The sequence below is a fragment of the Triticum urartu genome, chromosome 1A (assembly GCF_056163025.1).
Source record: "Triticum urartu cultivar PI428250 chromosome 1A, HENAU_Tu73, whole genome shotgun sequence".
Classification (NCBI taxonomy): domain Eukaryota; kingdom Viridiplantae; phylum Streptophyta; class Magnoliopsida; order Poales; family Poaceae; genus Triticum; species Triticum urartu.
The window spans coordinates 534,028,496-534,054,326 of record NC_141873.1 but is presented as its reverse complement, the minus strand read 5'-3'; the positions used below and the strand labels follow the sequence as shown (position 1 = coordinate 534,054,326).

The following is a 25,831-nucleotide window of genomic DNA, read 5'->3' as shown; positions in this document are numbered from 1 at the left end:
TTGAATATCGAAAATAGCCACTGGATGACCATGGTCATGCACATGATCAAGAAAGAATTCCAAGCTCTCGATTCGCTCTATCCTCTGGACCTGACTGAGAGGACTGTTAAAGCACTGGTAATGTAACCAACATTTGTACCATTGCTCTTACATATTGTTTATGATTGTACTTTAACACTATCCTCTTTATAGCGAATGGCTATAGCACACGATATGCGTCAGGCAAATCTTATTACACCAGGGAAATATCCGGACGTAAGTAAGTGGCCTATCAAGGAGTATGACATACCCCAGCAAGAGGATGGGTGAGTTAATTGGACATCATGCACAATCAAACAACAACACACATGTTTGTATTGCCCACCGCTAATGTTTGCATATGTACCAGGAACTCTTGTGGCCTTTTTGTCACAGAATGTCTAGAACATTGGGACGGGGACAAAATCACCCGCAAATTTACATAGGTATGCTGTTATTTTTGTTTGTAGACTAGCTACTATGGTGGTGTAGCAACTTCGGTTCATGTAACTTTTATGTCATTTTTTGGAGGCCACCGTTGACGCAAGGAGAACACGTTTCATCGCAGAGTTGATTATGTCACCTTCAAACTCGATGGAGTGTGTGAAGAACAAAATTCACGAAATCGCAAGCAAAAGGCGCGCCTGAAGAATTCATGCGGCATGCAAGATTGAAGTTTTAGTGGTTTGGATGTGTGTTTCAGGTTAGTCTACTGAGCATGATCTTCAAACTAGTACTGCTATTGCTGTCAAGCTGCAAAAAAGTTCAGTGTTTAACTCTTGCAGCGACAAGTTCAGTTATAAAATGACTTGAATTGCTCATGATTTATTTAGGATGATATCACTTCTGAGTATGTTGAATGGGTTGATGGGGAGTGGGATAGCAAAGCAAAGTCTGTCATTAAGTATCTTGCCATGAAGAACAAGAAACTGGAGACTAAGATTACAGAATATGAAGCTGAAATTAAAAGGAATGAGAAAGAAAAGAGGGCAATGGTTAAGATGCACAAGGAGATATTGCTCTATAGGGATAGGATTTTAGGATTTGGAGGTCTTCTGTATCTTGGTCTGCTTGCCATTATGATTGTTGTCATAGTTAGCAAGTAGATTGTTCATAAAGTTATTGACATCATTGTAATTGACATGATGAAATGATGCTGAATTATTTTCTATTCAGTTTATGGGCAAAGTGTAACAGAGATTGCAGCATAAATAACATGGGGCCATCATGATTGGTAGACAGTGCACTTTTGGCATGTTCTATATTTGGCAGACAATGCACTTTTGGCATGTCCTGTATTTGACAGACAATGCACTTTTGGCATGTTCTATATTTGGTATGTGATGCACATGGGCCCATCACCTAGCAACACTACTGATTTATGTAGCAGACTAGTTCATTATCTTGTTGCAACATGGGAGCAACATCTAGCAGCTTCCATGCAACACTGAAGCAAAGCAACAATACATATTCAATAATCAGAAATTTAACTGAACTTGGCACTTAGGGTGAGCAGTAGATATTCAGTTCTTCAGCCACAAAGAACCCAATCAACCGTACCGATTGCATAACTTATATGCTTACATATAAAAGCATACCTAACCAACATCAAACCCATAATAATGTTAACTTATATGCTGAAACATATAACAACATACCTAACTTAAGATAACCAGCAGTTTCCTCCTCCTTCAGCAACTGTGCCCATCTTCACTTCTTCAGAAATTTGAGGCGGCGTGAGCGGCGCACCACACACGGAGAAGCCTTCTTCTTGACCACTGTTGTTTTGGACAGCTGCGCCACCTGATCCTGAGCCACCTCCTCTTCTTCCACCTTCACTATGTCAGGGAGGAGGGGAAGGAGCTCGACATCGATGGGCATTGTCTTGCCACCCTCAACGGCGACCGGCCCTACCATCTACACAGCGTCCTCCTCGCCCTCCTCATGGTCATCAGGGATGACCAGTACCTCCCCCACATCGTCCTCCACGACGTCAGAGCCCAACGGCAGCACTGGCTTTGACACATGGCGGACCTGGTAGTCCGGGCTGACGGGCGCAGGGACAGCGAGCTCAACGTCGACGCGGTCCGCCCTCGACGCGACGCGTGCTGAATCTGGCCGCAGCGTAATGGTGGCGGAGCGGTACATCCACCACCTTGCGCGCTGAACGGGGGAGTCACTCAGCATGGCCTCTCGCATTGCCCACACGAGTAGGACAGCCGGCGGGATGCCGCGGCCGTAGGGGAAGGCGCGCTTCCTCTGGCGTCGGTGAGGACTTTAACGAGGCCACGCGCATGGTTGACCAACATCTCTGTGCTGGGGAACCAGCCGCACACCTCCGACAACTACACGCGCCACCCCTCGTCATCGCCGGCGAGGTCCATCATCACTCTCTGCCAGCCGAGGCTTCTCTCCATGGAGGCGGCTGCAGCGGTCGCCGGCGAGGGTATTCTCGATCTACTGTAGGTGGGGATAAGAGGGGAGTTCAAACCGGCGCCCGTGGGAGGTGGGTGAGTGTGTGGTGGGGAGGAGAGTGGTACAGTTACTTATTTAATGGCATTTAGGATGTGGGCAAGGGAAATGTACAATAATATTCTTTCTACCTCCCGCCCCGGTCATTACATAGTAAACATTTTTTTGATTTTACTTTATTTGAACAAAGACTGGGATCTCGTCTGCTAATACACTAAGGATACAATTAGAGGGCCAAAGCCTCCAAACAAAAGAAACACAAGCGCCTACAGCTACCTTAGCCAAAGTATGAGCCGGCCGATTAACACAGTAAATAATTGAAGCAAGTGTTCTACTCTTGTTCCTTCTCCACTTTTCTGCACCTGATAGAAGACAAGCTAAGTTAATGAATGATACAAACTTTAATAATCCACAATGCATACAAACACTTACTTCTGATTTAGTTTGCATTTCTTGCTACGTCTAGTGTGTCCTACCAATTTGCAAGCGCCGCACCGGGTTTTCAACTTATCAAAAGAGAGTGGTCTACCATTTTTCGAGACAGGGCGGCTCTCATCTGCCTTTGTTGCACCTTTGCTTGACACTTTCATAGGATCTTTAACCTCAATCATGTTGCCTTCACCATGGTCCACATATTCAACTACACACTTACTGATGTCATTTGTTTGCTTCAACAAATTTTCCAATAGCAGATCATACTCATGACTCTTAGTTATCACAGCCTTCAAACTCTCCTGTAACTGATCCCACAAAGCAGGGTGTTTGCATGCCGCATGCATAGCTTTAGACGCTAACACACTGACCTGGCTATATTTCATTCTTTCCCCCGCCCCAGTCCAACCAAATCCCAACAGATCGCTTGTGCGCCTCGCGGGCAGTCCCAACCTTGCTTCTTTCATGAACCGAATAAGAACTAAACATTTTGGTATTTCAGATATGTTCAAGTGCTTCAGTACATGGAATATGTGCTTGCAAGGTAGACCCTATCGAATCATTCTTCTGCAGCTGCACCTTATAGTTTCTGCAGAATTTACTGGTGTATACTCCACCCAAAAACGGTGCTTCCGGTTATTCTTCCAGGCCACGATGTACTGCTGTGATCCGTCTCCCAGCTTAATTTCTACAATCTCCATGCCATCAATTTTTCTAAGATCATCCTGCAACATACAGAAGTTTGCTGGAGTGAAGACGTGAGAAGCAGCTATCTCAAGTTCCCTCGAGCTAGTAACTGGCACTGGTAAACTCTGTGAGGCCGTGCAGTCATCTCGCACCTCGTTTTCATGGATACGCACAACGGCGTTCTCATAGTGCAAAATCATATCCACCAGGGTCATTTCACCGTCTAGGTGGAGGTGAAGGCATGAGTTTAGGCTTTCACTCTGCTGGTTGCTTTTCATGCCAAGCCAAAACCCCTCTGTTACATATGCCGCGGCCCACAGTCTCCTCTTCTTATACATCCGCCTCAACCATGTTACTGTTTTTTCCGACTGCCATTTTTTGGAAAATGCGTGCCATCTCTCCTCAAACGTTGCCGTGGAAGTGCTGTAGTACAGAAGAGTTCGGAACTCCTTCAAGGACTTGTGACTGAGGTGAATCTTCATATTTTTCTCTATGTGCCACGTACATATACTGTGCCACACGTCTGGCAAGACTTCGCGAATTGCCTTGATCATCGCAGCGTCGGCGTTTGTGCTAACACTCATAGGCATCTTTTGACACATGGACCTCAAAAAAGTCTGCAGAAGCCACACGTATGTCTCCTCGGTCTCGTCCGAAACTATGGCACAACCAAAAACAGTGGTCTTCCAGTGATTGTTAAGACCAACAAAAGGTATGAATGGCATACCATAGCGGTTCATCTTGTACGTGCTGTCAAATACAAGCACATCGCCGAAGTCCTCATAGTCATGACGAGACTGGGAGTCACACCAGAACATCCTATTCAAATATCCTTCCTTATCTAGCCTGTACTCGAAAAAGAAGCTAGGATCCCTCTGTTTCCTACTGGCCATGATGCCTATGGCTGTGGCAGCATCACCTTTTGAAAGCAGCTTCCTCTTCTCCTTGGCGCAAAGGTTGTATATTTCACGCCTGGTAAAACCAACACCGCCGTACCATACATGCTTGCTGATGAAGCAATCCATCATGTCGTGAATTCTAATCCCTGCAGCTCCCATGGACATTATCTCATGCTTCTGGTACTCTTTGATTTTTCTGTGGGACCAAAGAAAAGGTACCTCATCCGGTCCTGCCAACATATGGCTATGCTTGTCCTCAAAACTTTCAACATACCAAACCCCACGCTTTTGGTCAAGCTTGACGGTAAGGTGCGCTTCGCAAAAGCAGCGTGTCTCGGCTCTGAGCCTACGGCTGTGTCCTTCCTCGGTTAGCAACTTGCTTTCACGTTTCCCTTGTCTTGAACAAACAAACCGCCTATAACGCATATGACGTGACTCTGTTTTGCTACACCTGACCTTATTCTTTCTAATGCTGAAACCGTTATCTCTAGCATAGCGGTTGTAGAAATCATACGCAGGATCGTGAGACGTAAAGGTCATTTCTATTATCTGCATGAACATATCCCTCTTATCATCTGCACTGGCAGTATCTTGGACACTCTTTGCACCATCATCTTGTGTCACCTACACAATCAAACCACAGCCATGAAAACAGATTTCTATGGTTTAACATTACTTACTTCCATAGAAAATTGATTACACACATACCTCACTCATGATGACCGACGACTCGGACTCCCCGGAACCAGGTGCATCTAATGATTCGTCGTTAAGGCCTGTCTCCGCGTCGGATTCACCGTAATAGTCGTACGCATTATGACATTCAGAAATGAACTGAAAAATACAACACAAATACATAATTACTTATCATATAATATTCCAGAAGAAATTCAATTTGCATGCCAACAAAATTTTTCACTTACGTACCTGACTAATGTAATCTTCATTCGAGAGCTCCGAGTTGTTTTCCTGATCATCATCAAGCTCATCGATCTATAAATTTTCAACACAAAGATTTAATGTTGTCGGATGCCACCAAAAAATTACAACATGACAATGCCACTCACATTAAGATCGTCCCATTCGTTCCCATTCTCTGACCGATCTTCACGATCTGAATTTTCATCATCTGACCAATCTTCTATCCAGTCTTTCATCAGTTCTCCAAACTCCATGTCTACCATGATATCAATTAACTCCTCGTCCGCCATTTCCTACAACCAATATTATGTATCATCACATGTGCAAACATTATCAATGATGAAATATAAAACACATAGCACATGATCACGGATGTTATGTAAACAACCGCAACCGAGGCCGTTCAGATCTGCCAAACTTATCAAGGAAGATGGCCACGGCACCCGTCGTGATCACTTTCAATCGCGAGGAACTGCACGATCTCAAAACCTAGCTAGATCTGTGATTACCTCTGCCGCCAGATACCTAGGTTAGCCGCCACATCAAATAATGATACTGGTGGTGTGCACAGCCGACGGCAACCGACGCTACGTGAACCCAGATCACGAGGAGCAGCACTACCGGAACAAGATCCACGATTGCATGCGCCGCCGGGTAGCTAGGTTACCCGCTCCGCTAGGTTAACCACTGCCACTGGCGCGGCGGCAGTTCGTTCGATGTTGCCGCGAGCGAGACTAGAGGGGGGACGCGGGATGCGGTACCTGTGCGCGATCGTTGGAGATTCACGACGTTGTCACGCCCGCTGTCCGACGAGATCGCCGGCGACGATATAGCCGCCGGTGGAGATCTACTACGTGACTTGTGGAGCTGCGTCAATGCTCGCGAGATTGATGGAGCTGCTCGCGTGAATGATTGGATTCGACAGGTCTTACGTGGACGTGGGGTCGTGTGATGTTTTTTTTGGACCAAGGTACTATACATATACGGTCTGGGTTATACAGGGCTAGACAGGGCTTGGATCTGGGCTGCGACGGGCCAGGAAAAAAACAAATTCGCGGGGACAAAAATACCCCTCTAAAATTAGTATAGGGGGAGCACTGTAGCAGGGCTCGGAAGAAGGTCCACGGCCGCTTGCCAAATGAATATACACAGTTTGAGGGGCACGCAAGTAGCCCAAGCCTTGGCGTACCGAACTTTGGGCCCACAAACCAGCTTGGCGTAGGCAGATTTGACAGAGAATATACCCAAGGGATCCATCTCCTTATTCACCGCGTATTGGTCATCACCGAGCGTAATATGCTCAATATAAGTTTGTAGGATGTCTAGGTCTAAAATTCCGCCAGCGATATAGATCTAAGAAAACCCACGTTGGCGTATCCGGTAGTGAATGATTCATACTTCACTGACAAGGGCTTGCGGCTCGGCCTTGATGACAAGCAGGGTAGGGTATTGAAAAACAGTAAAACTGAGCCACCTAGGAGCCTCCACAAGGATTTTGACTCGTCAGCCGTCCGATCATGCTCATGGACGCTCTGGATCAGTTGGTCCTCCCAGCACTCCACATTGTTACGCTAATTACGCATCACACGTAGAGCGTACCGTTTCGCGGGCTGCTACAAAAAATGCTACACACACGGAATAAATTCACAGGCCGTTACGGATCAGCTGATTTGTCCTTTTTTAATTGGGCTAATTAACCTTCCCTCCTAATTAACCGGGCCCCCTTGATTCTAACTGGTGGGGGTGGGCGCCAAACCCCGTAAAGCCCCATATTAGTCCGTTGATGTAGCAAAGTCGGGCCGCTACTCCGCAGAATGAGCTACGGTTTGCGTCCGTTGTCGGGTCGTAAGGTAGAAGGCTCAATCCAGTACCATATCCTGATTCGTCCAGGTTTCCGGTCGGTGACGCAATCCCCATCCCCGAGCTGCGAACTGCTCCTATGTTCCTCAACACCGGCCGCCGCCGTCCTCCGTCTCGGCGTCGAGCTAGGTTTGCTTCTGCCTTTGTTCCCTCCACTCCCCCTCTGCAGGTCCCCACGGTTGCTCTCTTATTTAGTTATTTACCTCTTTTTTAATGTCGCATCCTGCAGCGTTCTTCCATGGCGGCCGCAGCGGTAGGGTATAAAGCGTAAAGCGGCTTGTCCAAAACCAACGCTGAGAGCCGGGATTTGGTATTTGTCCCGTAGTGAATTTACAAAATAATATGATTATATTAGCAACTTAGCGTAGTATTATAATAGTACTGGACAATTGCGTATAAGGTCTAGTTCAGTATGTATGGTAGTAGAAGTTGGGCTAAATGATCTTTTTTGCTCATTGTGTCATTATGTGTTGTTTGGTCGTTGAGCTACAAAGCATTTATATAAGCCTATAGTAAAAGGGCGACGCTAGGCTCCGGCGCACCGGCCCAACAGTTGGGTCGGTCCAGCCCTAGCCACCCGATGCAGCGATTAATAACCGTTAGATCTGTCCCTCGCTTCGTCCTCCTCACGAGTCATTTTTCCAAAAAAAATTGCAACGGCCCAAGCGCCGCCGAAAGCACGCCATATCCCCGCGAGAAAGCGGCCGAACTTGAAGCACCACTGTGGCGTTCCACGCCGCCGATGGGCGCCCTCGCCAGCCGTCTGTGCTTGCCCGAGATCCGCGCTCGCCATGGATGCAGCTCCGCCGTCCGTGCTTGTCAGAGATCTGCGCTCACCATGGATGCAGCTCCGCCGCCCGCGCTTGCCATGGATGCAGCTTCGCCGCCCACGCTCTTCATGGATGGATCCTGCCCTCGCCGCCCGCGCACGCCATGGATGCAGCTCCGCCTCGCTGGTGATTGACTGGTTCCAGCAAATAGAATTGCCCGTTGTAGCATTTTTCGTTATTTGTCGTAGCAAAATGGAGACACGGTTGCAGCAAAAAAGAAATGTCGTTGTTTTCGCTTGTTGTAGCTCGCCGTTGCAGGTAGCAACATTTGCATAATGAACGGATGTAACAAAACCCGTTGCCGGATGTAGCAAAAACCTACGACGCTTGCAGCAAAAATGTCGTCGTCGCCGTCGAGACTCGCAGCTTAGCCGTGATGGATGTCGCAAAATGTTATGCCAGTTGTAGCGAAAAGTGATGGTAGTGGTAGCAAAACGCAACGCCGGCTATGTGTTGTAGCAAAACGTGACGCCTTTTGTAGCAAAATCTATGTCGGTTGAAGTATGTAGCAAAACTGCAGCGTTTTATCATCTTCTTCCACCTCCAGCCATCGCTGGTTGAAGCTTTCTTATTTTCATAGTGTCTAGTTGTAACTTTCTCACTCAATGGTTGGAGCTTTTTCCAACAACCGTTGAAGCTTTTCTATCAAAAGTTGTAGCTATTTTCTTTTTAGCAGCGCTTGGTCAAGGCTTTTTGTGTCGTTTTGGTTAAAGCTTTTTTCATCGAAGGTTGTAGCATTTCATGTCAACGGTTGTATCTTTTCGGCGATGGCGCTGACCGCTTGTAGCTTTCTCTACATCCTGTTGAAGCCTTTCATCTAGGGGGATGAAGCTTTTTTTTAACGGTTGAAACATGAGGGGGTGCGACAGTTCTACAGAAGCCTCCGATGTCGCCCATCGTTGCCCGGCTCGTCGGCGGCGAGGCAGAAGCACGAGGCACGTGGGAGTTGCAATCGACGGGAATGAGATTGGTCAACGGCCTTGCTGCATCCAATGGCGAGCGGGGCTGCAAGCGTGGCGGGGTGCGATCTGCATCCATGGCCGGCGGGGATTCGATCTTCCATGGCCGACAACAAGCTACTCACGCGCTGCAACGATGGAGGCAGGAGATGCGGCGTCGGCACTGCGTGCTGCAACGACGAAGGCAGGAGATGAGGATGGGGCAAGATCTGCGGAGTTGGATTGTATTACTCTCACACATTGTATTACAAGGCCTCGATGGGCTTATATAGGGTACATCAGTAGAGTACAGAGAGGTGGGGTGAGAGGTTGGATCGGCATGCCTAGCATGCAGGACGTGCAGGCGCACGTTGAGTGAGAGAGAGGGGCTGGCCGTTTAGCCCAGCAACAGACCCGGTAAGGTGGTTCAGCCACCTGATGACTGGAGAGTGCGTGCAGTCGAACACCCCCTCCCCCCCGCAGCCTGAACGTGGGGCTCGCCAATGTTGAGGCTAGAACGAAAGTCGGTGAAGATGCGTGTCGGCAACCCTTTCGTGAAGATGTCCGCGAACTTGGAGCTTGTGGGCACATGAAGAACTCGGATCTCGCCCAGTGCAACACGCTCCCGTACAAAGTGGAGATCGATCTCAATGTGCTTCGTACGTTGGTGTTGCACTGGGTTGCTGGACATGTAGACGGCGCTGACGTTGTCGCAGTAGACCACGGTAGCTCGTGAGGGGTGTTGGTGAAGTTCTCCAAGAAGCTAGCGCAGCCACACTGCCTCGGCGACGGCATTGGCAACCGCGCGGTACTCGGCCTCGGCGCTGGACCGAGAGACAGTGCTCTGGCGCTTTGACGACCAAGTGAGGAGGTTGCTGCCGAGGAAGACACAAAAGCCCGAGGTGGACTTCCGTGTGTCGGGGCAGCCGGCCCAGTCCGCGTCAGAGTAGGCAGTGAGCTCGGTGGAGGCGTCGCGGTGGATCTGAAGACCGAGGTGTGTCGTCCCGCGAACGTACCGGAGAATCCGTTTGACAAGCAGGTAGTGGCAATCCCGCGGTGCATGCATGAACAGACAACACTGTTGTAAAGCGTAGGAGAGGTCCGGATGCGTCAACGTCAGGTACTGGAGAGCACCGGCCAAGCTGCGATAGAGGGATGGGTCATGGAAGAGCGGCCCATCATCGGTGGAGAGCTTGGCGAGTGTGTCGACCGGCGTGGTGAGCGGCTTACAGTTGAGCATCTTGGCGCGATCGAGGACCTCCAAGGCGTACTGTTCCTGGGAGAGGAAGAGACCGCGAGCCGTGGTGGTGACGTTGATCCTGAGGAAGTGATGAAGCGCGCCGAGGTCCGTCATCGTGAACTCTCGATGGAGCGCCTGAATCACGGAGTGGAGGACGGCACCCGAGCTGGCGGTGAGGATGATGTCGTCCACGTACAACAGCAGGTAGGCGAGCTGCTCACCACGGCAAAGGAGAACAGTGAAGAGTCCGCCTTCAACGCGACGAAGCCGAGGGTACGGAGGTGCGTGGTGAAGCGGGTGAACCACGCCCGCGGTGCCTGCTTGAGGCCGTAGAGAGAGCGGTTCAGCCGGCACACGTGCGAGGGCGAGGAAGAGTCGATGAAGCCGGAAGGTTGAGCGCTGTAGACGGTCTCGGCGAGGTGGCCATGAAGAAAGGCGTTCTTGACGTCGAGTTGATGAATAGGCCACCCGCGCCCCGCCGCAAGACTGAGCATGGTGCGGATGGTCGCCGGCTTGACGACAGGGCTGAACGTCTCATCGTAGTCAACGCCGGCCTGTTGTGTGAAGCCGCGCAAGACCCACCGCGCTTTGTAGCGAGCGAGGGAGCCGTCGGAGTTGTACTTGTGCTGGAATATCCACTTCCCTGTGACGACGTTGGTACCTGCAGGATGTGACACTAAACTCCAAGTGTTATTCCGCATCAGTGCATCATATTCTTCTCGCATAGCGTTGGCCCAGTTGGGATCTTTGAGGGCAACACGCTAAGAGGAAGGGATGGGGCTGATAGCGGAGGACACAGAAGCTAGAGAGGAAGTGGTGAGAGCTTTGGGTTGGGCGAAGCCGGATTTGGCACGGGTACGCATGCCGTGGAGGTTGGCAGGGGGTACTACGGCGATGGCCCGAGGAGGAAGGGCGGACGTAGCAGGGGGCGCCGTGCATGGGGGCTGCATGGCGGGGTGATCCCGAGGGATGTGGGGGAGGCGCAGGGCACGGGCGTGCATGCAGAGTCACGAGCGGGGGATGGGTGTGGTGGGGTCGCGGCTGGCGAGCAGCTGAGCGCGCGCGGATTGGGTGGGAGTGGGGGACACGGGGGATCCAGGAGGGCGCGTGGATTGGCTGGTTGCGTCGGGCGAGTGGGGATTGGTTGTTGGGATCGCGCGTGGAGTGGGCGGTGGGTGCTGCATGGCGGGGGGCGGAGAGACCGAGGCGGGGCCCTGGCGAGGTAGGTGCGCAGAGTTCGGGGGGGATCCCGAGGCCCGGATTTTCTGTGGTCGTACGAGTGCGTGGTGGTGGCGTGTCGCCGGATGAGTAGGGAAAAACTGTTTCGTCGAATGTGACGTGACGAGAGATGATAACCTTGCGGGTAGTGAGGTCTAAGCACCGATAGCCCTTGTGCTCTAAGGGGTAGCCGAGGAAGACGCAGCGAGTGGAGCATGGGGAGAGTTTGTGCGGGCTGGTGGCGATGGTGTTTGGAAAGCAGAGGCAGCCGAACACGCGCATATGGTCATAAGTGGGGTGTTTACCTAGAAGGCGAAAAAAAGGTGTCTCAGAGGCGATGGATGAGCATGGGCGGCGGTTGAGTATATATGTGGCGGTGTGAAGAGCTTCGACCCAGAATGGCAGCGGGAGGTTGGCATGGATGAGGAGCACTCGTAGGATGTCGTTTGTAGTGCGGATAAGGCGCTCGGCCTTACCGTTTTGGGGCGAGGTGTGGGGGCAGGAGAGGCGAAGAGAGGCGCCATACAGAGAGAAAAGGTCGCGAAGAGAGGTGGTGAGGAATTCTCCTCCGTTATCACACTGCATACTCTGGATGGCAACGTGGAACTGAGTAAGTACGTAAGCGTGAAATTGGTGAATAACGTCAATGGTGTCGGACTTGTGGCGCAAAGGGAAAGTCCAAGAGTAGTGAGAGTAGTCGTCAAGAATCACTAAATAATATTGAAAACCAGAAAAACTACAAGTGGGGGAAGTCCACAAATCGCAGTGGATGAGTTGGAATGGCGCACTAGTAGCAGAAGTAGAATTGGGAAAAGGCAGCCGGAGCTGCTTGCCTAATTGGCATGCCGTACAAACAGAAGTCTTAGACACACCATTATTACATGTTGGAAGGAAAGTGCGAGATAAAATGGAAACAGTCTTATTGCTAGGATGCCCCAATCGCTGGTGCCACACGTCGCCGCCAACGACGGTGAGGAGAGCTTGGACGCCGGTGTTGGTGAAGAAAGGATACAAGTCCCCGTGACTATTGGATCTCAGGATGATCTTGCGGGTGGCTAAGTCCTTCACGGAAAAACCGAACGGGTCAAATTCTATACTGCAATGGTTATCAATGGTGAAACGACGTACGGAAATTAGATTTTTGATGATAGTAGGTGATACTAAGACGTCGTTAAGTGAGAAATATGAAACGGAGGTGGAACCAACAACAGTAATAGGTAAACGTGATCCGTCACCAACAACTATTACAGAAGAATGATGCAACGATGGGGAAGAAAACTGGGAGAGAGTGGACGTCATACCAGTCACGTGGGAAGAAGCCCTGGTGTCCAAGAACCACTCCTGGCCGCCGCCATGGTGCTGCATGGACAGGTTTTGAAGCGCGGCGTAGAGCTGGTGGTACTGCTCCCGTGTGGGGCCGCCGGCCGCCGGTGCGGTAGCCATCGGGTACGCCTGATGAGGAGGCGGAGGGCGTGGCCCCAGCACCCCCGTGGCATTGGGCGCCGCCCAGGCGGGACGAGGCGGAGACGGCCCGGGCAGGAGCGTGCCGTAGGGGGCGAAGAACCCAGAGAGCGGTGAGCCAGCAGCGGGAGGGACGGCACCGCGCCCAGTCGAGGAGCTGCCCGCGGTAGGGGAGCCGTGTCCACGACCGCGGCCGCGGCCGCGCCCACGCCCGCGCGCGTTGGTGTCGGTGCCGGAGGACGCCACGCCCTTGCCCTTGTCGTGCGAAGCCCGGTCGATGGAGGAGCCAGGTCCGGGGCGATCGGCGGGGGAGCCGGCGCCGGCGGTGCCGATGGTGAGCGCCGTGGCGGTGACCTCGGGGCGCCCCTCGAGGCGAGCGCGTTCGTTGGCCGAGATTTATTCCATGAGGAGACGCGAGCGCGCCTGCGCGAACGTGGGGAAGGGCGACTGCACCGGAAGGAGAGTCGCCATGACGTGGAACTTGCGGTTCAGCCCACGGATCAGCTGCAGGGTCAGGGTCTGGTCGGTGACGCGCTCGCCGACCTCGGAGAGCTCGGTGGCGAGGCTCCGGAGGCGTCGACAATACTCGACGACGGAGAGATCCCCATGCACCAAGTTGCGGAACCCGGCGTTGAGGATCACGACGCGACCTGCTTGGTTGTCGCGGAAGATCAGGTGCAGCTGGGACCAGATGTCGAAGGCGGTGCTCGCCGGGGAAGCGGCGACGTCCATCAGCTCATCGGCGACGACCCCATAGAACCACAGGACTATGGTTAGGTCATCATTGCGCCAGACGGCGCTCTCATGCAGCGGGACGGCGGCCTTGTCGAGATGATGCTGCACGTTGTGTTTACAACAGATGACATAAAAGAGATGATGTCACTTTGTGTAGTTACCGGACTCTAAGTCCAGTTTGGACTGGAAGTGATGCGCGATCGAAGACGGCAGGCCGGCGGGAGCGAAGGAAGAGCCGGCGTCGGGCGTGGAGCGGCGCGGGATCATGGCGCCATGGGAGACGGGGACGCTGCCCGCGAGTCGAAGAGAGCCCACGGGAGAGGCCGTGGGTGGCGCCGGGGCCGCAGTGGTCGAGGAAGAGGGAGCGGCCTCAGGGACGGGTTCCTTGCCGCGGACGACGTCCGGCGCGAGCCGGGCTGGACGGGCCGCGGGGACCGCGACGGGGTTGGGGACGGCCGCGATCGAAGCAGGGGCAGCCGCGGCGGGAGCGTGGACGGCCGCGGGGGACGCGGTGGTCAGGGGAACCGCGGCGAAGGGGCGCGTAGGTGCCGCCGGTGAGTCGAAGTCGGCGGAGCGAGAGCGACGGAGAAGGCGGTTCATGGCGGAAGCGAGAGAGGTGGATCGGAAGATGCATCTGATACCAAGTTGGATTGTATTACTCTCACACATTGTATTACAAGGCCTCGATGGGCTTATATAGGGTACATCAGTAGAGTACAGAGAGGTGGGGTGAGAGGTTGGATCGGCATGCCTAGCATGCAGGACGTGCAGGCGCACGTTGAGCGAGAGAGAGGGGCTGGCCGTTTAGCCCAGCAGCAGACCCGGTAAGGTGGTTCAGCCACCTGATGACTGGAGAGTGCGTGCAGTCGAACACGCGGAGCTGGGAGACGGGGATGGGGTGGGATCCGCGGGAGGTTGAAGAAAAGCAGTGATTTGGATGGCCCGCATCCTATGTGTCGCTTGGTGAAAGGCTGGGGCGGAGCGCGCGTGGACGCGACCGGCGCGCTGTTGCCAAACATTTACCATAGTAAAAATGAAAATTCCATATTCACGAAAACGGAAAGTTTGAGTTTCATGTCTATTCCGCCGGAAAACCCATTCTGTATCTATTTTCGTTTCCGCATAAAATAATTTCGTTTTCCTTTTCGTTTTGTAACCATTTTCATTTTTCTTCTGGAAAAACGGAAAGTTTGCACTCTATTTTCATCTTACAGCAATGATTATGTAAACTATACAAGTAGGTGTAGCAAAGCTCGTAAGAAGGTGATGAGATGATTCCCAGCCCAAGTGGCTGATATTAATAATTGAATTAAAGCAAGAAGAGACGTGTGCATCGGGGCTCTGCAGGCTCAACTTGCACCGGGGCAGGCTCAACTTGCACTGTATAGCCAATGCAAGCTCTGTCGTACAAGCTGCCATGGTATGATCCATTACACAGTAGGAGTATGAAACGAACGTAGCAGCAGTCTAGTCTCCGCTCCGCTCCGCTAGCGTATACACACATAGAGTTAGTTTAAGGAACACAAGTGGCCTCACGTAAAACAAATATAAAAAATATAAATAGGAGTAGTGGAACTACATACAGGTAGTATGAATGCATGCTTGACTGGCGATTGCTTCCAATGCCGACCAGCTAAAATACCTCGCACCCATCAGAGCATCCACTTCATGCATCATGGCCACATTCGTTAGTCTTCTTCTTCTTCTTGGTCCGCTGCTGCGCTCCTGTGCAGCAGCATCGGCGGGAGTAGGACACACGCTGGGCGCCGGGTCATCCCTGTCCGTGGAGGACCACGAGCGGCCCTTCCTGGTGTCGCCGGACGCCACCTTCTCCTGCGGCTTCCTCCCAGCCGCCGACGTCGACAACGCCTTCTATTTCTCCGTCTGGTTCACCGCCGCCAAGGACAGGACCGCCGTCTGGACGGCCAACCCCGGCGCCCCCGTGAACGGCCGGGTTTCCCGTGCATCCTTCGGCGACGACGGCAAGCTGGCCCTCGCCGACGCCAACGGGACGACCGTGTGGGACAGCAAGAACGGCGGCAACAAGCACTTCACCGTCTCCCTCCTCGACACCGGCAATCTCCTCCTCGCCGACCCCTCCTCCGGCCGTGCCGTGTGGCAGAGCTTCGACTGGCCCACGGACACCCTGCTCCCGTCGCAGGCGCTGACCAAGGACGCGAGGCTCGTCGCCGGCTACTACTCCCTCTACTACGACAACGACAACGTGCTGCGTCTCTTGTATGACGGCCCGCAGATCGCCAGCATCTACTGGCCTGACCGGGATATAGGCGTGTTCGGGAGCGGCCGGACCAACTACAACAGCTCACGCATCGCCGTCCTCGACGACACCGGCCTGTTCCTCTCCAGCGACAACCTCCGGGTCGAGGCCTCCGACCTGGGCGCCGCCGGCATCAAGAGGCGGCTAACCATCGAGCAGGACGGAAGCGTGAGGATGTACAGCCTGGACGCCGCCGGAGGATGGGCGGTCACCTGGGCTGCCGTGAAGCAGCCGTGCTCCGTCCACGGGCTGTGCGGCAAGAACGCCGTCTGCGAGTACCAGCCGTCCCTCCGGTGCTCCTGCGTGCCGGGGTACGAGATGGTGGACCGCCAGGACTGGAGGAAGGGCTGCAAGCCGACCTTCAGTCTCCCCACCACCAACTGCAGCACGTCGGAAACTCGGTTCACGTTCGTCAAGGTGGCCTCCACCGACTTCTACGGCTACGACGTCGGGTACAACAACTCCGTCACGTTCGAACACTGCAAGAGCATCTGCTTGAGCATGTGCTCCTGCGCCGCCTTCGCCTACAAGAAGGATGGCACGGGCCAGTGCTACCCCAAAGGTGTCCTCTTCAACGGTTACACGTCACCCACCGCCCCGGGAAACATATATCTCAAGGTGCCTAGCGACCTCGACGCCTCGGCACCGCCGCCGTCCATGGCCCTCGACTGCAGTCTTAATGGCTCTGATTCGGCCATCGACCCTCCAACATACGTCGACACGTATGGGGCACTAAGAAGCGGCCCCAACTTGTCCTACCTCTTCTGGTTCGCCGCGGTGCTGGGATTTCTCGAGCTACTCTTCGCCGCCACGGCATGGTGGTTCATGTCTGGCCAGGAGAGCATGCCCAGCTCGATGGAGGCGGGCTACCGGCTCGTCATGGGGACCCAGTTTAGGAGGTTCACGTATCGAGAGCTCAAGAAAGTCACTGGGGACTTCAACGAGGTGCTCGGCCGCGGCGGCTCCGGCGTGGTGTACCGCGGCGTGCTTGACAAGACCACTGTGGTGGCGGTGAAGGAGCTGACAAACGTGATGCAGGGTGAGGAGGAGTTTTGGGCGGAGATGACGGTGTTTGGGAGGATCAACCATATCAACCTGGTGAGGATCTGGGGGTTCTGCTCCGAGGGCAAGCACAAGCTGCTGGTGTACGAGTACGTGGAGAACGGGTCGCTGGACAGGCACCTGTTCGGTGAGGACATCGGCAAGGCGCTAGCATGGAGAGAGCGGTTCAAGATCGCTTTGGGCACGGCGAGAGGCCTAGCCTACCTCCACCACGAGTGCCTCGAGTGGGTCATCCACTGCGACGTCAAGCCGGAGAACATCCTGCTCACTCGAGACCTCGACCCAAAGATCGCCGACTTCGGGTTGTCCAAGCTTTCCGGGAGGAAAGCCATCGCCGACGGCATGCAGCTCTCCCAGATGAGGGGGACGACAGGGTACATGGCACCCGAGTGGGTGTTGGGCCTGCCGATCGACGCCAAGGTCGACGTGTACAGCTATGGTGTTGTGCTTCTAGAGATCCTGATGGGAAGCAGGATAACAGAACAGAGGACTGTGGACGGCAAGGAGCGGCTACAGATGAGCCAGATCGTGCAGGCGCTGAAGCAGGTGGTGGTGAGCGGAGACGTCATGTCATTGGTGGATAGCAGGCTGAACGGGCAGTTCAACCCTCGACAGGCCATGGAAATGCTCAAGATCTCTTTATCGTGCATCATGGAGGAGAGGGGCAGCAGGCCGGCCATGGATGACATCTTCAAGGCCCTCATAGCGTGCGATGATGAGGACGAACACCCTGCGTACTTGCTGTGACTTGGATTCCTTGCCATACTATTTATTAATTCGTTTATTTGAATGAATGCTGAACATAAAAAGTACTCGCTCCGTTTCGAATTATTTGTCTTAGATTTGTCTAGATATGGAGATATTTAGCATTAAAATGGGTCTAAATACATCCGTATCAGGACAAATTCAAGACAAGTAATTCGGAACGAAGGAAGTACTAGTGAGATGGTGAATATGGCCGTCCACATGAGTGATGTGGAAAGGAAAGATTTCAGCTAGTTAGCCGTGCACTACTTGACTACAATTGATGTATCGTTTGCACCTACCTATAGCACCACTTGTTTACTTTAGTTATTTTTCGCGAAGCAGAGACCAATGGTACGGTACGGAGTAGTATTTAATTTGACTAGGACGCACAAATGTTGCCCGTCCGTGTCATGCGAGCATTTGTTTTTGAAGAGAAACAGAAAGATTGAAGTGAACAGATTGATTTCATTGATAGTTACTGCAGGTACTTATATGTCCTGAGCAGTCGTGATTACATGCCCGTTACAAAGTTCGCGTCGTTTTGGAAAGACGCGGCGACGGTTCGCTAGGAACAGCGTCTGGCCAACGCAGTATCTTAACTGCCATACGAAATATTCTAAGGAATAATTGGCTGCCTGATTAGCCTAAACTAATACTAATTTATTCCTAACACTCCCCCTTGGACAACGTTGTTTGTAATCTTCTGAAATATCTTGCATTTTCTGGATTGTCTTGGTCTTGGAGCTTCAAGAATCTTTGATCTTGTATTGTCTATGTTTTGCAAGAAGCCTGTGAAAATATATAAATAATTGGAATTTGATATATATATGTTTTGCAAGAATCTTTATGAGAAATCCGTTGGAAAACTCATAAGGAAAGAGTACGGTTTATTTATTATCAGAGGATAATAATAAATAACTTTTAATTCTAGGAGTTTTCTCCCCCTGAACTTTGCAAATTTCGTAGTCGTCTCATACCAATGCTATGAATGCATTTTTGAAATGCTGCTCCTGGTAAAGACTTAGTGAATAAATCTGCAAGATTGTCACAAGATTTTATTTGCAAAATATCAATCTCCCCATCTTTCTGTAATTCATGAGGAAAAAATAGTTTTGGAGAGATATGTTTTGTGATATTACTTTTAATATATCCCATATGCATTTGAGCAACACATGCAGCATTATCTTCATAGATAATGGTTGGTGATTGTAATGAACCAATACCGCATGATGTCTGAATATGATTTATTACTCTGCGGAGCCATACACATTCTCGTGAGGCTTCGAATAATGCAATTATTTCAGAGTGATTAGTGGAGGTAGCTACTAAAGTCTGTTTTGTTGAATTCCATGAAATAGCAGTTCCACCATATAAAAATACAAACCCTGTTTGTGACCTGGCATTATGGGGATCAGAAAGATATCCAGCGTCACAATAACCAATCAGGGTCATGTCTTGATTTTTCCGATAGAATAAACCAAGATCTTTAGTACCTTGTAAATATCTGAAGATATTCTTTACTCCTGTCCAATGGCGTTTTGTTGGAGCTGCACTATGTCGAGCCAGTAAATTTACCGCAAAGGCAATGTCTGGTCTAGTACAATTTACAAGGTACATTAGTGCTCCTATGGCACTGAGGTATGGAAACTCAGGTCCCAGTACCTCCTCGTTATCATCCCTTGGTCTAAAAGGATCCTTGTTCATATCAAGGGATCTGACGACCATAGGTGTTTTGGATGGATATAATTTATCCATGTTGAATTTTTTCAAAATTTTCTGAATATAAGCGGGTTGATAAACGAGTATTCCTGAGGGAAAATGCTCAAGCTGTATACCTAAGCAGAATTTGGTTCTTCCCAAATCTTTCATCTCAAACTCTGTCATTAAATGATTGCGTGCTACAGTTATATCTGATGCGTTGCCAATGATGTTGAGGTCATCAACATATACTGAGATGATGCAAAATCCCTTTGAGGATTTCTTTATAAATACGCATGGGCAATCATTATTATTCGAGTATCCTTTACTGAGAAGGAACTCACTGAGTCGGTTATACCACATTTTACCCGACTGCTTCAAGCCATAGAGTGACTTTTGTAGTTTTACACAATACATGTTGCGATTTATATTTGGATTCGGAATTTTAAGTCCATCAGGAACTTTCATATAAATTTCCGCATCGAGTGACCCATATAGATAAGCAGTCACTACATCCATTAACTGCATAGGTAGATTCATTTGTACTGCCAGAGATATTAAGTATCGAAATGTAATTCCATTCATTACAGGAGAATATGTATCGTCGTAGTCGATACCGGGTCTCTGCGTAAACCCTTGAGCTACTAGTCTCGCTTTATATCTCACCACCCCATTGTTTTCGTTCCTTTTTCGAACAAAAACCCATTTAGCTCCCACAGGGAAGACTTTATGAGGAGTAGGCATTATTTTAGAAAATACCTCTCTTTTGTTAAGCGAGTGTAATTCTGCCTCAATTGCTTCCTTCCATTTAGGCCAATCCGAGCGCTTGAGGCACTCTTTCATAGATTTTGGCTCTGGATCCAGTTGAAGGGTTTCAGCAATTTTCGAGGAGAAATCTGTGTCGACAACTATAGTGCTTTTATTGTATGTTTCTCCTAAATCAATATAATTTATGGATATTTCATTAATTTCTTCAGGCTCCGTATGAATTCCCATAGAAACGGAGGCTGATTGTTTCGATATCCCAACATTATAATTTGTGTGCACATTTATGTTGGGTTCTTGATGATGAACATCAATTTGGTGTCCGTCAACTTGAGGTTGATTTGCATTTACTGTCATAGATTTTGATTTTCTTTGTTTTCGCGGAGGCTTTAGAGAAGCCTTTTCCGCTGTGACTAGATTTCTCCCCCTTTTATTTGTAATTGGGAGTTGAGTAGTTTTATTTGGTACCTCTACTCTTTCTGGTGCATTAACTGCGGGGATATAAGATTTAGTGACACCTTTGTGATCAGTAAATGCGTCTGGCAGGTTATTTGCAAAGTGTTGCAAATCTATAATTTTCTGAACTTCAGATTAAGATTCTTTAGTACGTGGATCTAAGGACTGAATGCCTGTTACATTCCAATCTATTTCCTGGCATTTTTTGTGGTTTGTTTCTCCCCCTAATGCCGGGAAATGGTCCTCATCAAAAATTGAGTCAGCGTACCGGGCTGTGAACAGGTCCCCTGTTAGGGGTTCTAAATATTTTATAATTGACGGAGAATTATATCCCACATAGATTCCTAATTTTCTATGGGGTCCCATAGAGGTACGCTGTGGTGGTGATATCGGTACATATACAGCGCAACCGAATTTTCGCAGATGGGAAATACTTGGCTGATTGCCACGTACTATTTGAAATGGGGAAGTTTCATGATATGCAGTTGGTCTGACTTGCATCAGATCTGCGGCGTGTGAAACCGCATGTCCCCAACAAGAGGTTGGTAAATTGCAATTCTGTAATAGTGGTCTAGCAATTAATTTTACTCTTTTGATTAAAGATTCAGCCATTCCATTTTGAGTATGCACATAGGGTACTGAATATTCAAGATGGATTCCTAAAGCCATACAATAATCATTAAATGCGCGTGAACTAAATTCAGTAGCATTGTCCATTCTTATTGTTTTTATCCTTTGTTCGGGATGATTTGCTCTCAATTTGATAATTTGAGCAATTAATTTGGCAAAGGCATGGTTACGTGTGGATAATAGACACACATGTGACCATCTAGTAGATGCATCGATGAGCACCATGAAGTACCTAAATGGTCCGGATAGAGGTTGAATTGGACCACATATATCTCCTTGAATTCTTTCAAGAAAATTAAGCGACTCATTTTTAACTTTATGATAAGATGGCTTAATAATTAATTTCCCGGTAGCACAGGCAGTGCATACAAAATCTGATGATTTGGGAAATCTTTTAATTGGTAAATTATGACCAACAGAATTACTTATAATTTTTCTCATCATACCTATTCCAGGATGACCAAGGCGATCATGCCAAGTCTTGAATTTATCAAGATTTTGAAAAATTATTTTGTACGCAACATAAGGTACGGGTTTTATGTATGTAAAGTATAATCCGGATGAAAATGAAGGGAATTTTTCAAGAGTTTGTTCCTCATATCCGTTGCTTTTTGTTAAAAGCAAATATTCTTTGTTATCCACCTCTATTGTTTTTAGATGGAAATTGTTAGATCGGATATCTTTGAAACTTATAAGAGTACGTGGAGATTCAGGATACAAGAGTGCATTCTGAATTACGATAGTAGTACCCATAGGGAGTGTGAATGTGGCTCTTCCTGAACCAATAATTGCTTTGTTACTTCCTGTTATGGTCATAACATTTTCCTTTCTCTTAGTAAGAGTTTGGAAATATTTTGCTTCCCTTAGAATTGTGTTAGTGGTAGCACTATCCACTAAACATAACTCTTCTTCCATCGGATTGTTCCCGTTAAAATTCTATAGATAGAAAAGGAATATTTTAGAATAAATTTATTTTTATTCATATATTCATTAAATTACATACATAATATTTATATTACAATCTTAAATATAAATTCATTACAATATTATGTCTGATTCACATAATGCAATATACATAGTCTGAAAGACTTTATTCTACTTATTGTTATATAATATATAACGTCTTGTAGTATTTAAATAGCTAAGTGACATCAATTTGTTTATGGAGATTAACTGAGGTCTCCAAAAACATCTCGGGTGTAATCCACAAGCATGTCTTCATCGAGGATGAGATCTTCCTTTGGCTTGTATACTTGAATAGTGCTTTGAGAAGGACCAGCTTGAGGGTTATCTTGAATGGCGTTGAAGTGAGCTTCAGCTTTATTTCCATGAACTTGTTTGCCTTTTCCTCCATACTTCATGTATAGATCCACAAGGTGCTTGGGAATTCGGCATTGATTAGTACGATGATTCATGCATCCACACCTTTGACAAGTTTGAGAGTTGTCATTTTGATCATTTTTCTTGAAATGACCTTTCCCCTTAGTTTGACCGTTGGTCTTTTGACCATTGTTCTTTTTCCATTTTCCCTTGAATTTCTGGAAGTTCCTTTTACGGTTTCCAAATTTACTAGTAGAATGAGCATTAGCATGTGCTTCAGGGATAGGCATGGCACCCGTTGGGCGAGCATTGTGATTCTTCATGAGAAGTTCATCATGCTTCTCGGCCTGAAGTAATGTGTATATGAGCTCAGAATACTTTGTGTATTTCTGTTGACGATACTGCTGTTGCAATATCCTCATCGAGGGATGGTAAGTGCATAAAGTTTTCTCTATTAAGTCTGTATCTGAAACTTGTTGATTGCAAAATCTTAGTTTGAAGTTAATTTTATGCACGGCAGAATTATATGCAGCAACAGACTTAAAGTCCTGAAACCTTATAAGAGACCATTCTCTTTGGGCTTCTGGCAACATTACTGCTCTTTGTTGGTCATATCTCTCCTTGAGGGAGTTCCATAAAGCTAAGGGATCCTCCTCCATCAAATATTCAGTTTTTAAATCAGCATGGAGATGGTGCCTTATGTAGTGCAATGCTGCATACTTTACCACTTGAGGTATTTCTGGAGCATTTTCGAGGGGTGCGACAATGCAAGGACCGAGGCTACGTCCACTTAAGAATATTTTCATATCCATGGCCCATGATAGATAGTTACTTCCATCTATTTGTAGTTCTTGGAATTCTTTCTTATTGATGTCAGCCATATTTCTTGCATGTATAATCATGCATTTAATTAATTTTACTTGATAGTAAAATTTATTTTGGTAAACAACAAATATGTTCTAGAGGAACACTTATAATTTGTAAGCCATATATGTGTATATCATCGAATTTTGATATATTTGGAAGAGCACTATGGAGACATAAAAAATGTCTCTGAGTAATAGGCAAACTGTAATATACAGTAGAAATGCCATTACTGTGTGATTGCACAAATATAATTCAAGATAATCCTCAAGCTGGTCCTTCTCAAAGCGCTATTCAAGTATACAAGCCAAAGGAAGATCTCATCCTCGATGAAGACATGCTTGTGGATTACACCCGAGATGTTTTTGGAGACCTCAGTTAATTTCCATAAACAAATTGATGTCACTTAGCTGATAACGTGAAGAGAAACAGAAAGATTGAAGTGAACAGATTAATTTCATTGATAGTTACTGCAGGTACTTATATGTCCTGAGCAGTCGTGATTACATGCCCGTTACAAAGTTCGCGTCGTTTCAAAAAGACGCGGCGACGGTTCGCTAGGAACAGCGTCTGGCCAACGCAGTATCTTAACTGCCATACGGAATATTCTAAGGAATAATTGGCTGCCTGATTAGCCTAAACTAACACTAATTTATTCCTAACAGTTTTTAACGAGTCTCGCTTGGTAGGCGGTGGCACGGAACGGACTCGATGGGGACGTGCCTACAAAGTAGTTTAACACGTACGGTGGGTGTGGGTTTGGGCACGAGGCATGAAGAGCAGGCCTTCCTTGTACACGCCTTGGCTCTTTCGTGACCGTGATGTTGGACTTCTTTTCTCTTCTTTCTTCTAGTTATTAGAAGAGAAGACGCAATGTTGGACTTCTAGTATATCGATCCTTGATGATGTGACAGACAGGTCACATATCTTCTCAACGAAACTCGGCCTCCTCATCGCGTCATACCTTTTGGATCGGCTTACAACTCTACAGCGGAGTCCCGATCGATCAAGAAGAAGACTTGTTGTGGCACGATCAGATCAGGGCGCCGGTTCGTAACAGTCCGGTACTTGCAACACGGGCAGGCCGTGCAAATATAATGAGGTGGAAAAGATAACAGAAACAGCCCTCACGCAAAAGGTAGGCGCAGATATATACTCCGATCGATCGAACCGTGGATGGCACACGTGGCGAGCCGGGCGAACACGATGGAGGGGTTGCCGGACGAGGTCGTCGTCCAGATCCTGTTGCGTGTGCCGGACGTCCCGGACCTCTTGCGCTGCGCGGGCACGTGCAAGCGATGGCACCGCATCCTAGGCGACCCTTCGTTCCTCCTCCGCCGCTAGCCGGCCGGTGGGCGTGCGCCGCCCGTCCATGGCTTCTTCCACGAGCAACGGCCCCATGCATGACGGACGGCAACGTACGGCAAGACGTATGGACTGGACGGCCTTCTTCATGTCCCGCTTGGCGCCTAGTAGCACCATCGAGCCAACTAGATTGGGAGGAGCCATGTTGGACTTTTTTTAAGAAAGCTATATGTTGGACTCTTTTTTGACAAACATATGTTGGACTCCTGTTGGGAAGAATTGTCGAGTTAGTTGTTTTTGGGCCAAATTGCTGAGTTGTGCAGTGCCTCGGAAGAGCTACGGAAGTCTTCAAGCTTTGTGTGTGAGAAAAGCTTTGGGAAAATTTATATTTTGGTTCACCCAAGTTACAAAAGTTGACATCTAGTTGCGCAAATTTGTAGCCTGACATTTTGTCCCCCGTTTTCTAAAAGCAATGTGTTTTATATCTATATCTAATATCTATATCTATACCTACTAATACTAGTTCAATGCCCGTGTGTTGCCACGGGTTCATAAAATATATGTACAATGAGAAATCCTAAACCCCGTGTCGCCTCCCCGCGGGCGACCCGGGCGCCCAACCCTAGCCGCCGCCGAACCCAAGCCCCACCTCCTTCCTCTCCTCCCGCCGCCGCCGGGCAAAGCCCGCGCGGTGCCGGCGACGGCGGGATCTCGTTTAACCTCGCCTGGAACAGGGGCCGCGGGGTGCTGCTTCTTCGGGTGCGGAGGCGGAGCTCGGCGGCTGACGCGTTGGGTGGCGCACGCTGGTGGTCGGTGCGGGGCGGCGCGGCCTGCTGTCCGGTGGCGGCACGTCACGGTGGAGCGCGCGGGCCGGTGGCGGCGCAGTGTTCTTCGCGGCGGTGCTTGTTCTGGTCAGATCCGTGCCGGCTGATCTGAGGCGGCGGCCTCGCTGGGGCGGACGGCGCTCCTCCGGCGACGGGGAGTGCTCGTCGGTG

General features: G+C 49.4%; 2 protein-coding genes and 2 pseudogenes across 2 annotated transcripts; 1 reads left to right on the top strand and 3 right to left on the bottom strand.

Annotated features, from left to right (window-relative positions):
- Positions 1-2,918: 2,918 nt before the first annotated feature.
- LOC147992311 (protein FAR1-RELATED SEQUENCE 5-like) lies at positions 2,919-5,692 on the bottom strand (annotated as a pseudogene).
- A 4,128-nt stretch (positions 5,693-9,820) lies between these two features.
- On the bottom strand, positions 9,821-14,317 carry LOC147992310 (uncharacterized; annotated as a pseudogene).
- Positions 14,318-15,265: 948 nt separating this feature from the next.
- On the top strand, positions 15,266-18,141 carry LOC125530701 (putative receptor protein kinase ZmPK1). Its single transcript, XM_048695096.2, has one exon. The coding sequence runs from the start codon at positions 15,387-15,389 to the stop codon at positions 17,796-17,798; it is 2,412 nt and encodes an 803-aa protein (XP_048551053.2). The 5' UTR covers positions 15,266-15,386; the 3' UTR covers positions 17,799-18,141.
- Positions 18,142-22,070: 3,929 nt separating this feature from the next.
- LOC147992309 (uncharacterized) lies at positions 22,071-23,569 on the bottom strand. The gene has a single exon (XM_087540180.1). It carries the CDS (start codon positions 23,567-23,569, stop codon positions 22,517-22,519), a length of 1,053 nt encoding a protein of 350 aa, XP_087396306.1. The 3' UTR covers positions 22,071-22,516.
- Positions 23,570-25,831: the final 2,262 nt, after the last annotated feature.

What these genes read in the sequence shown, in the direction of transcription:
- LOC147992309 (XM_087540180.1), bottom strand. Translation starts at nt 23,569, where the DNA reads ATGATTATACATGCAAGAAATATGGCTGACATCAATAAGAAAGAATTC.
- LOC125530701 (XM_048695096.2), top strand. Translation starts at nt 15,387, where the DNA reads ATGGCCACATTCGTTAGTCTTCTTCTTCTTCTTGGTCCGCTGCTGCGC.